This window comes from Gadus chalcogrammus, chromosome 22 (genome assembly GCF_026213295.1).
Source record: "Gadus chalcogrammus isolate NIFS_2021 chromosome 22, NIFS_Gcha_1.0, whole genome shotgun sequence".
Lineage (NCBI taxonomy): Eukaryota > Metazoa > Chordata > Actinopteri > Gadiformes > Gadidae > Gadus > Gadus chalcogrammus.
The window spans coordinates 15,751,743-15,766,452 of record NC_079433.1 but is presented as its reverse complement, the minus strand read 5'-3'; the positions used below and the strand labels follow the sequence as shown (position 1 = coordinate 15,766,452).

The window sequence follows — 14,710 nt, the reverse complement described above, 5'->3', positions numbered from 1 at the left end:
GTTTTAGGCAATTTACCTAAACCATGTTCACATTCCCTAAACACTTAACACAGTGAGCATACCAGTAGACCATGTGAACCAAACTGTGGTTACTTGCCCCTATGCTAAGATACAAATGCTGGCAATGACGCCTTCTTCCAATTTTCATGGATACCTGCCCCAGTCAATGTTCACTACCGGCAAAACGCTGTGGAACTACAGCATATTTTACCAATGTTTAGATACTCTGTTCAAAACAGTGAACTTTCTGTTCAAAACCTAACAGTAATTTAGATCACTGTAGATGGAAAGATGCTGCATTTGGACAGACAAATGAAGTTACATGTTTGAATAAGAAAAAATATTTAGTTTATAGTTTATTTATTTTATTTTACAGTAATTTAGATTTTTTTCCCCCTGTGCACCATAGTTCTTGGTGAATTGGCATGGAATTACTTTTTTTACGTAAAAGTAACACTACATACAATGATCTGTACAAAACACAGAGGATAAGTTTTGCAATGCAAAACACCTGGTGGTCATTTCAGCTAAATCTCCAAAAAGTAAAGCACAGTGAAAAAAACTGTTGTGTTTGTGATTTGTTTCTGGATCATATATTACGTACTTACTGTATGTAATTTGCATTACAAAAACTGAAAATTGTTATTCTCAGTTTCTCATAAAACACTTACAGTATTTACTGTATTTACAATTACAGTACATTTACCACACTCAATTGTGACATCTTTTGTGGGAGGTAAACCAACATATGAACACTGTCAGCAGATACTTGGCTTGGATTGTCATACTGTAATATTACAAACTTTATTACTGTAGTCCAAAGAAGTGTTTGTCTGTGTTTTTTCTCTTTTTTTCAATGCAACACTACAGGAAATCTATGCCAAACTGGAGGACACAGCAACATTTTATATATGCAATTGGCAATGCTTCAAGATGTTAGTGTTTTTTAGGTCATAGTGTTCTGAGAGGAAACATGTGTTAAGTTATGGCAGCATTGTTTGTGGTGTGGTTGTTGTAGTGCATTTTGCACCAAAGGTTAACAGATATGCAGAGGTGTGTGTCTCTAAAGCCCACTGTGTTAAGTGATAGGGAAAAGTGACCATAGTATGGGTACATGACCGAAAACGATAGGAAAAAACTGTAAGTGGGGTTAATGGGTTCGGGATGTTATGTGGTTGTGTGTTGTTCTATTAACATTGTCCGTGTGTTCATTATTGTCGACACAGTCACCGAGAGTGACGTGACCATCGTTTCGCGCAGCTGTTCCGTGTTGAAGTCTCGTTCAATAAAAACCAACTCTCGTTGTCGAGCGTTCAATAAAAACCAACTCTCGTTGTCGAGCGTGCCCCCCCCCTACAAACGTGTCTCCCCCCCCCTCAACAAACGTGTCCCCCCCCCCCCCCCCCCCCACAATCGTGTGTCGTCGTCCCCCCTCAACAAACGTGTCTCCCCCCCCCCCCCTAAACAATCGTGTCCACAATTTGCCGCGAAAGCCGTGAAACCCAAACCCCGAAACCCGCCTCCACAGCGGCACACGTGGATACTGTAGGTATAACACGCTATTTTTTACGTTGAAATGCTACGTATCCAGTGTTCATGGAAACGTACACCACTGACGTTTTTTCTTGGCGACTGGGTTGGCTGTCTGTGGCCATACCGTTGTTTACAAGCCTGTTCTCAAGAGGAGGGTGATTATAATGGATCATACGCACAAGATGTATCTAGTTCCTCAACATCAGCTCGATGCCTTATTAAAGCATACCCAACCCAGGGATTCTGTAATGGCCGGTTCAGACTACACGATTCTCAGACATTCCTCCACGATTTACCATGTCACACTATACGATCGCAGAGTCAGGAAATCGGGGCTTGTCTCGTCGTAAGACTGGCCACACTACAAGATTCTCAGACATTCCTCCACGATTTAACATGTCACCCTTTAAGCGTCTTATCGTTCGATTAGAGTACCATATTACATTTTATTTATTATTATTATTGTAGTGACGTTTCTCAGATTTTCCTTGTTCCAATTAACATCACTGGTGACTGACTGCAGACTAGATTCTAACAATGCTTGAGTCCAAAAACGATAATGTCCAGAAGTTTGTTGGGTTTGCAAAAAAGGTCTTGTGGTTTATTTTGTACAAAAATCAAAGAAAACTGACTGAGAATACTTAAAACAAACAAAGAGCAGGATGTGGGCCAAGCCATTGTAGAAAAACTTTTGCTGTGTAATCAGCCACACCTGGCATTCTGTCCATTTCCTATTATATGCACACAGGCACTCAAGACCTGTAGAGGTCACCAAAAACAACCATTGCACACAAATAATACTAAACTGAATATGGCTCCTACACACCGGCCCCTAATTGTATAGGTGTGTAACAATTACAATTATATCAATCTAAATAAGAACTATATGTAGTAGCATATAGTAGCTATATATATATAGCTACTATATGCGCCGAAATACATCAAAAATAATAAATTATTTCAGGTTCATTTCAATCTTCTGTCTCCAACAGCAGGCAGATCTTGGTTATAGGCCGCTCAAGAACACTTGTCCTCGTCTGTAGTTTGACAGAGCGAACGAGACCCTTTGAGTCAGCAATGGTTTCCTTTATCCTGGCAAGCAACCAAGAGCCACGGGGTGCTGTTGAATCCACTATCATCACCACATCTCCAACTTGAAAGTTCCTTCTTACTGCACACCACTTTTGTCTCTCCTGCAGTAAGGGCAGGTACTCTTTCGTCCAGCGCTTCCAAAACAGTTCTGCTATGTATTGGATCTGCTTCCAGCGACATCGAGCATAGAGGTCTGATTTTTGAAAGAGTCTATTCTGATAAGTCGCTCCCACACTCGACCGTGATGAGAGGCAGCAGGGGGGTTGAAACTCCACTTCACTCCATGTTGTAGCAGGGAATCTTGGACTTGGTGTTGATTCAGTGTTAAAAGAGCTTTCTTTAACCCTCTCTCCGCTCCAACCAGATTGGTTCCATTATCCGATCTTAGATGTTCCACTTCAGCATATCCATTATCAATTACGTCTGAAAGGAAATCAGTGTACTCACTTTGAAAGTGTTCATTCTTTTTTAATTTTCTTTTCAGATTCACCAGACGCTGTTCTGCGATCACTTTGTTATTTGGCATTAGTGTTTTCCTTTCTAAATGGCAAGTCTAGTTGGTTATGGCCATTTTTAAGTACAATTGATTCATTTGCAATTTTCATAAATCGTTTATCTTCTATTGACATCTCTGGCTTGTCATCTGCTGATATCTCTTTGAAATCATGATTGTATTGATTGATTAACATTTCATTAACATCTATGAGAGATATTCTATTCACAGTGGCAGTGGGACAGCTGTCCTTGTCGCTGTTGTCGCTGATACCTAGTGGACCATTAATTACCCAGCCCAACATGGTTTTCACAGCATAGGGTCCCTCTTTAGAGCTATGGATCACTTCCCAGGGCTCCATAGCCTTTGGAACATTGGTCCCAATCAGCAGCTCCACTTCAGCCTCAATAGCTGGAATATGAACTTTATCCATGTGAGGCCATTTTGCCAAGTCCTCCTGTTTTGGAATGTTATTCTTTGTCACTGGTATAGTTTTCTGTGTGAATACTTTTGGCAGGGGGATGAATTTGTCTTGTTCAAGTCCTGAGACTTCTAGTCCTGTTATGATATGTGATGGAACACACTTATCTTGGCCCATGGTTCGAAGTAGAATGCGAGTCCTCTTGCCATTGATGTTGAGTTGTTCCATTAAGCCTTCGGTACAAAATGTGGCAGTACTTCCATTATCAAGGAAGGCATATGTCTCTATGGTCTTGTCACTGGTGTTACTTTTGATTTTGACTGGCACAATAGAAAGTCTACATTCATCACTACCGGCCCCAATATGACCACATGCCTGCAGAGAGCTCACCATTTCCTCTGACGACTGCTCTCTTGGTTTGCCATTTTCTTCTCTTGTAATGTGGAGGAGTCCAGGGTGGGTTTTGTCACAAACATTACAGATTAGACGCCTTTTGCAATCTTTACTCATATGTCCTTTCATAAGACAGCCAAAACATATTCCTTTTTCCTTTAAGAAGTCAATTTTGTCTCTATGTGGCTTTTTCTTCAGAGCATAGCATGACTCTAATGTGTGGCCACCTCGGTTGCAAAAGAGACAAAGGCCTTGTGACTGGTTGGGGATTTTGGATGTGAATTTTGGTTCAATGGTGTCAGTATTTGTTGCAAAACTACCTGTTGCTTTTAACTTGAGGGGGGGGTTTACTTTTCTTTTAGCTCCGTCGACGGTTTGATCTTGAATGTTGCCAAACACTGGATCAGTGGATATTCTCACTTGCTTCTCCAGGAATTTGACCAGATCCATTAGTGTTGCTCTACTGCACCGCTTCTCTTGTAGCTCGCATATTATGTTTCTCCATCTTTCCCGCATTTTGTACGGAAGTTTCATGATTATTGCTTTTATATTTGAGCCGAGATTAAGTTCTTCCATAAAGTTCATTTCTTCCATGACATTGCAGCAACTTCTGAGGAATAAAGTGAATGTTTGCAGTGCCTTTGGGTCTTCAGACTTGATGTTAGACCATGAGAGCGCCTTGTCAATATAGGCACTGGCAACTTTGTACTCATTACCATAATGTTCATGCAGTAGACCTTTTGCTTTAGGATATCCCCTCTGTTCACTCATAAGTTGGCAGCTTCTCACAAGTTCTTGTGCCGGACCTTTAGTGTACTGTTGGAGGAAATGCAGCCTGTCTCTGTTGTTATCAGTTTTAGACTCAATAGCATGTTCGAATGACAGTATAAAAGACTGGAACTGTAATACGTCCCCATCAAAAATAGCAATGTCCTTTTGGGGCAATAAAGAGAGTTGTTGCTGTCTAACAAGAATACTCGTTATATCATTTTGCCTTTGGAGAATACTGCATACGTTGTCTTTACTTTCACCGTCCTGTGATTGGGTTGTAGTCTGCATACTTTGGGTTTGTCTAGGAGAGGAGAGTACTTGGGTTACAGGGCTCACATTTTGTGTTGGACTTATCTAAAAGTCCCAACCAGCTGTTTGAGTTGAGATGTGAGGTCTACTGAGCAGGATGGGAGGTTGGAATTGAACTCCTTCCTTTGGACGCACACTTGGCATTTCATCAATGGGCTCTTGCACTGTGTGGCTCACAAGAAGGTCCATTCCTTTGGGTCGATACCTGTCAACCATGTCGTCATGATAAGCATTCATACCATCCATTTGAGTTGAGTCCATTTGTTCCCCTGCAGATTTATACACAGTGAGCTTTGCTGTTGTAGCTGCTAATTCTGTATGCAACTCAAGTGTCTCTCTTCGTTTCCGTAATTGTTCCTTTTGCACATTTAATTCTTCCTCCTCTTCCTCCAGAGCATGCTTTTGCTTCAGTGCTTGAATCCTTGTTTGAATAGCTGCCTTTTCAGCTTCAGCTCGGATCCTTGCTGATGATGTGGAGGATGTGGCTGAGCGACTTGATCTGTGACTTAATACTGCAGAGATACTGTCCTCAGGTGCCACATTATCAACATTTAGTCCAATATTGTCATGATCAATTTCTCCTTGGATGATGGTATTTTTCCATTTTGTGACAGAGGCCATGAATGCAGTCATATCACCCACTTTTAAAATATACCACTTCTCAGTATCCAATTCGCATTCTTCTTTTGATAATAGAAGTTGGTATGCTTTATGAGTGTTGTTAAATTCTTCCACGAGTTGTCCATACTTTGTCATACTTTCATTAACCTCTTCTTCATTTGTAATGTCTTTCATCAATTCCTTCACAACGTTCATTCGTCTTGTAACTTGGCACAGTTTATACTTTCTGTTTGCAAGTAGTTTGGAAACATTTTCTAATGGGGCCTTTTCCAAAGATCCAAGGTCCCCTTGGACATCATCCTCCAGTTGAGAAGCCATTTTGTCAGCTGACTTCAGATGAGATTTTTCAGCCACATTTAACATATCACATATGTCACTCTTCTCTTTTCACAGGAACAGTACATAAAGGCAGTATTGCTGTGTCAGTTTATAATCATGTTCAGTGTAACTCTTACTTTGCCAGCCCACATAGCATCAGGTTAAAAATCAAAGGGTCAAGGTCCTGACTCATTTAACATTCCTTTTTGTTTGTTCCAGTCAACTTCATGCATTTCAAAAGGCTCCACTCCAATAGCAGGCTTTCAATCCCGAAGTTACTTCCATGTTTCTGTTATGCTTTCCAATGCACAACTTCCTTTTCCAATTCCACAGTTTAAATGAGCAGGGTAGTCCTTCACTTCAATCCTTTGTTTCACATACCACTCCTTGATGCTACTGGGCCTCATGCTGTTTCATCATGTTGCAGAGAAATCCATTGTTCCTTTGTTGCTGCTTTCTCCATGTCCAGGTTTTCCATTAATCCATTTTAGTGGCAAAGTTTTTCTACCTTTGTAGTGACGTTTCTGAGATTTTCCTTGTTCCAATTAACCTCACTGGTGACTGACTGCAGACTAGATTCTAACAATGCTTGAGTCCAAAAACGATAATGTCCAGAAGTTTGTTGGGTTTGCAAAAAAGGTCTTGTGGTTTATTTTGTACAAAAATCAAAGAAAACTGACGGAGAATACTTAAAACAAACAAAGAGCAGGATGTGGGCCAAGCCATTGTAGAAAAACTTTTGCTGTGTAATCAGCCACACCTGGCATTCTGTCCATTTCCTATTATATGCACACAGGCACTCAAGACCTGTAGAGGTCACCAAAAACAACCATTGCACACAAATAATACTAAACTGAATATGGCTCCTACAATTATTATTACTATACGATCTCAGAGCCAGGAAATCGGGGCTTGTCTCGTAGTAAGACTGGCCACACAACAAGATTCGACGATGCGATGCTCTCTACTTTGTATCATTCACGTTTGCACGTTTGTTTATATCTGCTCGTTGCGCGTGACATGAACTATAAAAAGTAGACCCAGCAACAACGTAGCCTGGCAACAAAGCCAGATCTTCTTGATTGAATTCATTTTTGCGGTTGTTACTCCTAATCAGCGTAGTGCAGTGAAGGCAGTTGGTAAACACTGCGCGTGAGCTCCAGCTGTTCGCGGGCTTCCCTCACGCAACTGGGGGCGTGGTTCCCTCATGTCATGTTATTAAAGGATCGATCGATCTATCTATCTATCTATCTATCTATCTATCTATCTATCTATCTATCTATCTATCTATCTATCTATCTATCTATCTATCTATCTATCTATCTATCTATCTATCTATCTATCTATCTATCTATCTATCTATCTATCTATCTATCTATCTATCAAAGATATTGATCAACAGAATATTGTAGGAGCAGTACTATTAGACTTTATTGCTGCCTTTCATGTCATTGATCGTGGCTTACTATTGCAGAAACGTACATGTTATGGCTTGACTCCATCTGCCGTAGCATGGATTGAAAGTTACCTCACCAATAGGACACAGATGGTTTTCTTTAACGGAAGCCTCTCAAATGCAAGACTTAAACAGTGTGGGATTCCATAGGCCTCTTCACTAGGACCACCGCTCTTCTCGATTTTTACAAATGATCTCCCGCTTGTTTATAAAAAAGCCTGTGTGTCTAGCGAAGCAGATGATTCATCACTCTATATGTCGGCACACACACAGTTGAGGAAATCACCTCAGCCCCCAGCAAAGAGCTGCACATGGTATTCAAATGGATCTCTGATAACAAACTTTTCCTGAACATATCTAAAACCAAGAGCATTGTATTTGGAACATAACCCACATTAAGCTCTAAACCCCCACTGAATCTGGTACTGGCCCCCTGGGGACAGGTCCAGCCCCTGATGTCTGGCCCCCTGGGGTCTGGTCTGGCCCCGTGGGGTCTGGTCTGGCCCCCTGGGGTCTGGCCCCGTGGGGTCTGGTCTGGCCCCGTGGGGTCTGGTCCGGTCCCCTGGGGACAGGTCTGGCCCCCTGATGTCTGGCCCCCTGGGGTCTGGTCTGGCCCCGTGGGGTCTGGTCTGGCCCTGTGGGGTCTGGTCTGGCCCCTTGGGGTCTGGCCCCCTGGGGTCTGGCCCCCTGGGGTCCGGTCCCCTGAGGTCTGGCCCCCTGGGGTCTGGCCCCCTGATGTCTGGCCCCCTGGGGTCTGGTCGGGTCCCCTGGGGCAGGTCCGGCACCCTGATGTCTCGCCCCCTGTGGTCTGGTCCGGTCCCCTGAGGTCTGGTCAACACACAGGCTGGAGGGTGGTGTTCCCAGTTACCCAGTGGGGAAGTTACAGTGGAGGGTGGTGTTCCCAGTTACCCAGTGGGGAAGCTACAGTGGAGGGTGGTGTTCCCAGTTACCCAGTGGGGAAGCTACAGTGGAGGGTGGTGTTCCCAGTTACCCTCACATTTAATCCTCTCTGTCTCTCTGTTTGCAAATGGGTGGTTGCGAACAAACAGACTCGTCCCTGCTTCCCAGTGCACATTGTTTGTGAAAAAGACCTTCCATACTTTCAATTTGACACTAAATCAACCTGAATGCTCTGTTTATAGAACAAAGTTTAACATGACTGCCCGCTTCTGGTGAGCAAAGTCATGATCATCTTTCACATTCCCTTTCTTGTGTTTTGTTGTTTTGTTCTTGGATATTCACATGCATGTAGGTTTACTTATACATACTAGAACACGTATTCCAATTACTACCAGTAGATGGAGCACTTACTTAACAAACAAATCTTCTGCTCAGTCAATTACAAAAAGTCCCTTTGATTGTGAGCTTCTGGAAATTGACACAACAAAGCTTTTCATTTGCAATTAATTTCCATGGTTGCTGAAATGTAATTTAAAATACGCTGAAACAGCGGCAATAAATAAATGGTGGTTTAGTTTGTGGTGATGTAGGCTACTGTTATCTTTCGGTGGCTCTCTTTCAGTATTTATGTGTGAAATAATATTAACATATTGACGATATACGACTAGTGATACTTTCTTTGCAGTTAATCACAAAAACCTACATTTAAAATATTAATGTCACATAAAGCTAATCTGTTGAAATGTAGATCATGTTGTTTCGGGTGTGAGCAAATAGATACTGATATCTTCCCAACATGTGGTTGCATCCATGGACAGCCCTACTTTGCAATTGGGCAATTTTCAAAGGGCGTTAATAAAGTTTTGAAACTTTTATTTTGAAAATTCTGCAGGAACGTCACATTCCAGGGGAAATAAAGCTGCAGTGAATCCTATAACTTTTGGAAAGGGAGCAGAAGGGAGCATCATCTGACTGGGTTAGGTATGCTCAGATCCCATTTGATTACGTAATAACTGGTTTTGTAGAGGGGGGGGGGGGGGCACGCTGGTCTCCTTGTCAAAGATGCTTATCCAACATCTAGGCTAAGTGCTCAGTGGAACCAAGGACAAAACCTCATTATTATGACCTATAACAGTTATGCCTGGTGCACTATTGATATGATCCGATATTTCAGGAAGGATCCTGAATGGTTATTGGCCTAACCTAACCTCATTAATTCGCACCTTCAAAATTATATATAATTGTATTGTAACTGTAGTCGGGGAAATTCTTTTTCATGTTCGCCCTCTTCGTCCCATTTTTGCACTCATTTCACAGACTGATCTTTCTAGCCTACAGGTTGTTCAAAGGAGAATTACAGCAACGGCATCAACTATGAAGCTCCCAGTCCTGCAGGGCACTGTAAGTCCTTCAGCATCACCGCGTCCCGGTGCCCCCCGGTCCACCGTCACCATGTGAGCCCCCTTCCGACAGCAACACTCTGCACGCCGAACATCTCAGCAAGATGCTCCGCTAAGGTAAGTCCTTATCCTTGAGTTCTTACTCCTTGGTCCTTCCCCGTCCGTCTGAAGGTAAAACGCCTAATGCAGCATTTGCGTCTTTTTCATTCGCGTCTCTTCGCGGATTGAGCATTGTTCGACTAACGCAACACACGTTTACATTTCAGGTTATGCTTGTATAGTTAGTAGTTGGCTCTTCATTATGTGTTCTTTCTTGGTTTTAATTTGGATCTCGCTTCAATTTGGCTAATTTCTGTAAGGATTTCAATTCTTGGACCTCTTAACAGAGTCCTATGTGTCTGTTGCATTGGCTTGGTTTCTTGCAGAAAAGAAAGGCATTCTTACAGAGCAACGAGTGGAAATGCTCCTGCGGTTCCACCCTGCCCTGGTCAATAGTCTTTATTAAAGCGAATATCATAACATAATTGTAACTTTGGGATTTTCAGATTATATTAATTCTATATTTTGTGTGTAGTCATTCATTGTCCGAATGCGACGAATCAGTCACCTCAATGAAATCTCAACATCATCTCGTTTACATGCAACACACATTTCGGATGAACACTGACTGATGGATAAACACATTTCGTCTTCTTGCTTGGCTTAGTGAAACTGTAACCTTTTTCTGAATGACTTTGTTGTTTTGGGCATAAGGTGATTAAATCTTATACTAGAGGTAACAGGTAGACTCACACATGCAATCAGAGGCAGCTTCTGCTACCGCTCTTTATGTTGCCGCTTGTGGTAGGCTATCATCAGTAATGTTGTTCAGTACACATAGGTTAGTGTCCCATGGTTCTAATTGTAGTTCAATTGGATAGTGTTGCTGTTAAATAGTTGAACACAGTTTTGAAAAGGCCATATGAAACTAACTAGGCCTACTGATGAGATGATCAAAGGTTCTCATCAGACCTGACTCAGGCTATGAGTGCATCGGCATATCGTATATCTACACGACAACATCAAAAAGTTAAAGGCAAAATGAAACAGGCGATATTGTAGCCCTTAGAATCGTTAGCCAATTGGGTTTCATGCTGAGTTCAGGCCTAGATTTATTTTGAGTGCAACATTTATCCCTTGGGCTGGGCCCCTAATTAAATACCTATAAAGGAGGTGTCCTTGCTACCTATAGCATGTAGCTGCCCGCTACATATGACATGTTAGACCAAACAGCCATCTTGTGTTTCACTACGTTTCCTAGCCAATGTTTGTGTGTCCAGTTGTTTTGAAGCTGTTTTTTTTCCATGACTCGGCCTTTTGTTTATGGTTCTGTGGGGAGGCTGATGAGAAAGGCACATGTGCACGTCTTACCCAGCTTTTGTTTTTTTAGCTTATAGGGTTCACAGCTCGGCCCAACAGCCTGGGAGAGTTCTCACTTGTATTACTTTCAGCAGTGGTTATTATTTGACATGAATGTGTGGTGAACAGGACTAAAAAAGTGGTTTGTGCCTTTTCAAAAATGATAAAAATGTGCATATCTAATTGACATATTGATGTGTTATATCACATTGTGTGGAGACTGGAGACTGCAGTGGTAAAAAAAATAGTTTGTTTATCACACCATCAAGACCTGCCACAATAGTCCCAGCGCTGTAAAACAATAGCAGCCGCTTTTGCTGTTAGAGCCCCAATGAACAGCACATTAAAACTGCGTCTGTGGGTTTTAATGAGCTGATATAAATGAGAAAGCGGTCATTATCCTTCTGTCATTAACTCGACTCTCCCTCGCTCCAGACCCCTCGTTGTGCTAGAACCTCCAGAGTCTCTACCCCGACCCGCACCATGAAGACCAAAGGCCTGCCCACACTCTCCCCGTCCCACCAGACCCACAAGTCCCGCTTCAGCCTGCGGAGCAAGAAGAAGAAAGCGGGGGTCATCCGAGGCAAACTGCGCATTCGCTCCATCCCGGGGGCCTTCCTGGTGCTGGGGATCGTGGTGGTGGTGGTGGGCACGGGGCTAGCTGTGGCGGGCTACTGGCCGTACAGGATCTCTCATGCTTCCATGCTGGGACCCGGCAAGGCGGAGGGCGTCTCCAACACTCAGACGTCGAGCTGGAGCCTGGGAGCCCAGAGCTTGCTGACCACGGCCGGACTCATCCACAGCGAGCGCATGAAGCTCCTCGGCCCCGTCATCATGGGGGTGGGGCTCTTCATCCTGATCTGCGCCAACACGGTCCTCTACGAGAACCGCGACCGGGAGACCCAGGTGCTGCTGGCGCAGATGCGCAACGTCATCTGCTCCGTGTCTGCCGTGGTGCCCTCGGCAGAGCTGACCGAGATGGCCGTGACTAACTCCATGGCCAAACATTACCAGTGGGTGAGCACCCTGCCCGCCGCCCACCTCAACATCCTGTGTCTGCAGGCCAGCTCCGAGCCCCTGCTAATCACCAGGACTCAGCAGCAGCAGCAGGAAGAGACGGCAGAGGGGAAATACCAGCAGGCGGTTCAGTGGACCCAGGCGCTACACCACCAGGAGTCGGCCTCCACCCCCTCCCTTCACTCCTCCTCCAGCTCCCGCAACTCCAGCGCGACGGACCTCACCTCCAGGCTGAACCCCGGGCGGGAGGCCGCCGCCGCCGTGCCTCCGGTCCGCCCGGCCTCCAGCTCACAGTACAGCAACTGCCTGGTGTCGGCCAGCTCCATGTCCACTCTGGAGGGCGAGGACCCCGAGGTGGCCACGCCCCGGCGCTGCCACAGCGTCAGCTACAGGACTAACCCCCGCGGGGCCCCGCTCCTGCGGGAGGGCGGTCGGGAGGAGCGCGGGGGGCCCAGGGCCTTGAGGAGGGAGGCCAGCCTGCAGGTTTGCGTCAACGTCCCGGAGCAGAGGGGCCCGCCGCCCGGCGAGGGGAGGCCGAGCGAGGAGGAGGCCCACCGCAGCTGGCCCCGGCTGGACCTGGGCTGTGGGAGGAGGTACCTGAAGCTGGAGAACAAGGAGGACTCTGTGGACAGGCTGCTGGATCAGATGGAGCAGCAGTGTTCCCCCTGGGACAAGAGCTTCGGCTCCGGGCCGTTCCAGTGAGGGGGGGGTTCATCATGGCCTCTCTTTCACGGTCAAAGGATTTATTTTCTTCGATTGCGCAGTCGTTGTTGAGGAAGGAGGAGTGCTTTTATTTTTTTTCCTGGGTATTCATGTCGCACTTTATTTGATATGACATGGAACCGCTGGAGCGCCGGATTTGAAATTGATGTCAATTCTATTCCTGAAGGGTGTATAGACACAACATACCGCCTTGGTTTAATCCATTGGATTTATCATTCTAACAAAGGCCTTGGTCTGAAAAAGGAGTATCTGGATTCTCATTTCGATTTTGTATTTTTTTGAAGGTGAACCGAGAGTCGAATTGTTTAGCAGTTTGGTCGGCAGTGCAGAAAAGTGACTTATCTCTTGTTGCTAAAGCAGTTGCTGGTTCTTCCAACATGCCAGGAAGCCCGTTGAGAGGGGAAGAAAGGCCAGATTAAGGGACGGCTTCACTGTGCAATCCATTGAACACTAAACTACCTGGAGCTCCAGCCCGTACGGAGCTAACTGCTTCCCCAGATAGAGAAGAGCTTGTTTTCTATTGTTGTTGTTCCAGTTGGGAGTCCCATATTCTTAAAGCATTGCATGGTAGCGATGTACAGGATGTCACATCTTTATGCAACATGACCCAGCCACTAGGGCGAACGTTACAAGGGAAAATATTAGTTAATCTGTGGTGAGGAGAATTGTATGTTTTGTCCTAATCTTCCTATTCGCCATCCCATTACAGCAGCTAGCATTAGCGCATTAGCGCTAATGTGTTAGCCACCTTTAAGTGAATTCTGTGTTTAAGCAGAGGGTCACTACTGCTACAGCTCAGTACCAACATAACGTACTGGAATGGATAACTGTGTTGTGTGTGTGTGTGTGTATGTGTGTGTGTGTGTGTGTGTGTGTGGGAGGGGGATGTGGCGATCAGCATTCTTGCATGCATGTGAAACCATGTAGAGAACAGGAGGTTGGATTCCGGGATGATGAAAGCAAAAAGGTTTTTCCAGAGCCCGACTGATATTGTTTTTGATATTGATACTGGTATCAGTGTATAAGCGGTTGTATATGTCAATACAATACAATATACAGTATATGTCATGCAATGTAAAAAAAATGTATGTCTCACAAATAATATCATTGTGTAACCCAGGCTATATTTTTGACCATTGCCTAATTACGGTTTCACAAGTTTTCACAGTTCTTTTCATGAGTATTATTGACGACAATTCCATTTCCAAAGAAATCAGCTAAAATATAATATATATATATACTGCATCAAATATTCAACCATTGGTAGCGAGGTTCAGTGTGGTGCTGAACTGAAAGGGGTCCTCCATTTGGCCTCTATATCTTTATGTCACAATTTTGACAACCAAATAAGAGCGATTTATTTTTGTACTGCAAATATTTGCCCACCTATGAACATCAGATACTTTTTTCTTTTATCCCCAAACATCATCGTGTTTAATTTGTTTGTAAATGTCAGTATCAGCCGGGCTCGTGTCACCCCCACCACCCCACCCCCACCACCCCCACATACTGTGTTGTGCGTACCAGTCCTCAGTGTTGTTGTCGTGTACGTTGTGTTTTGACGGTTTGTCTTCTCAATGTATTCCAAGCAATAGAAGCTCTCCTTTAACCCAACGATCAATGACTTTGAAATGTCTTTGAAAGTCTTGTGCAGACCACCAAATTAAACATTGTCATGCCAAAGTATTCGCCACATTTCTTTGACACTAAAGACCCCCCCCCCCCCGACACTAAATCATCTGCTGCTCCAGTACAAACACTTTGTTATCATGTCACGATTAATCCACCCATGGGTAAAGACGTGCAACACGTGTCCTCTTGCTGCGGTGAATAGTGAGGAGCCCTAATCCACAGCAGGAGGGAAC

General features: G+C 44.3%; 1 protein-coding gene across 1 annotated transcript; it reads left to right on the top strand.

Annotated features, from left to right (window-relative positions):
* Positions 1-9,515: 9,515 nt before the first annotated feature.
* tmem200b (transmembrane protein 200B) lies at positions 9,516-14,332 on the top strand. Its single transcript, XM_056583180.1, has 2 exons — positions 9,516-9,824; positions 11,541-14,332. The coding sequence occupies exon 2, from the start codon at positions 11,589-11,591 to the stop codon at positions 12,822-12,824; it is 1,236 nt and encodes a 411-aa protein (XP_056439155.1). The 5' UTR covers positions 9,516-9,824; positions 11,541-11,588; the 3' UTR covers positions 12,825-14,332.
* Positions 14,333-14,710: the final 378 nt, after the last annotated feature.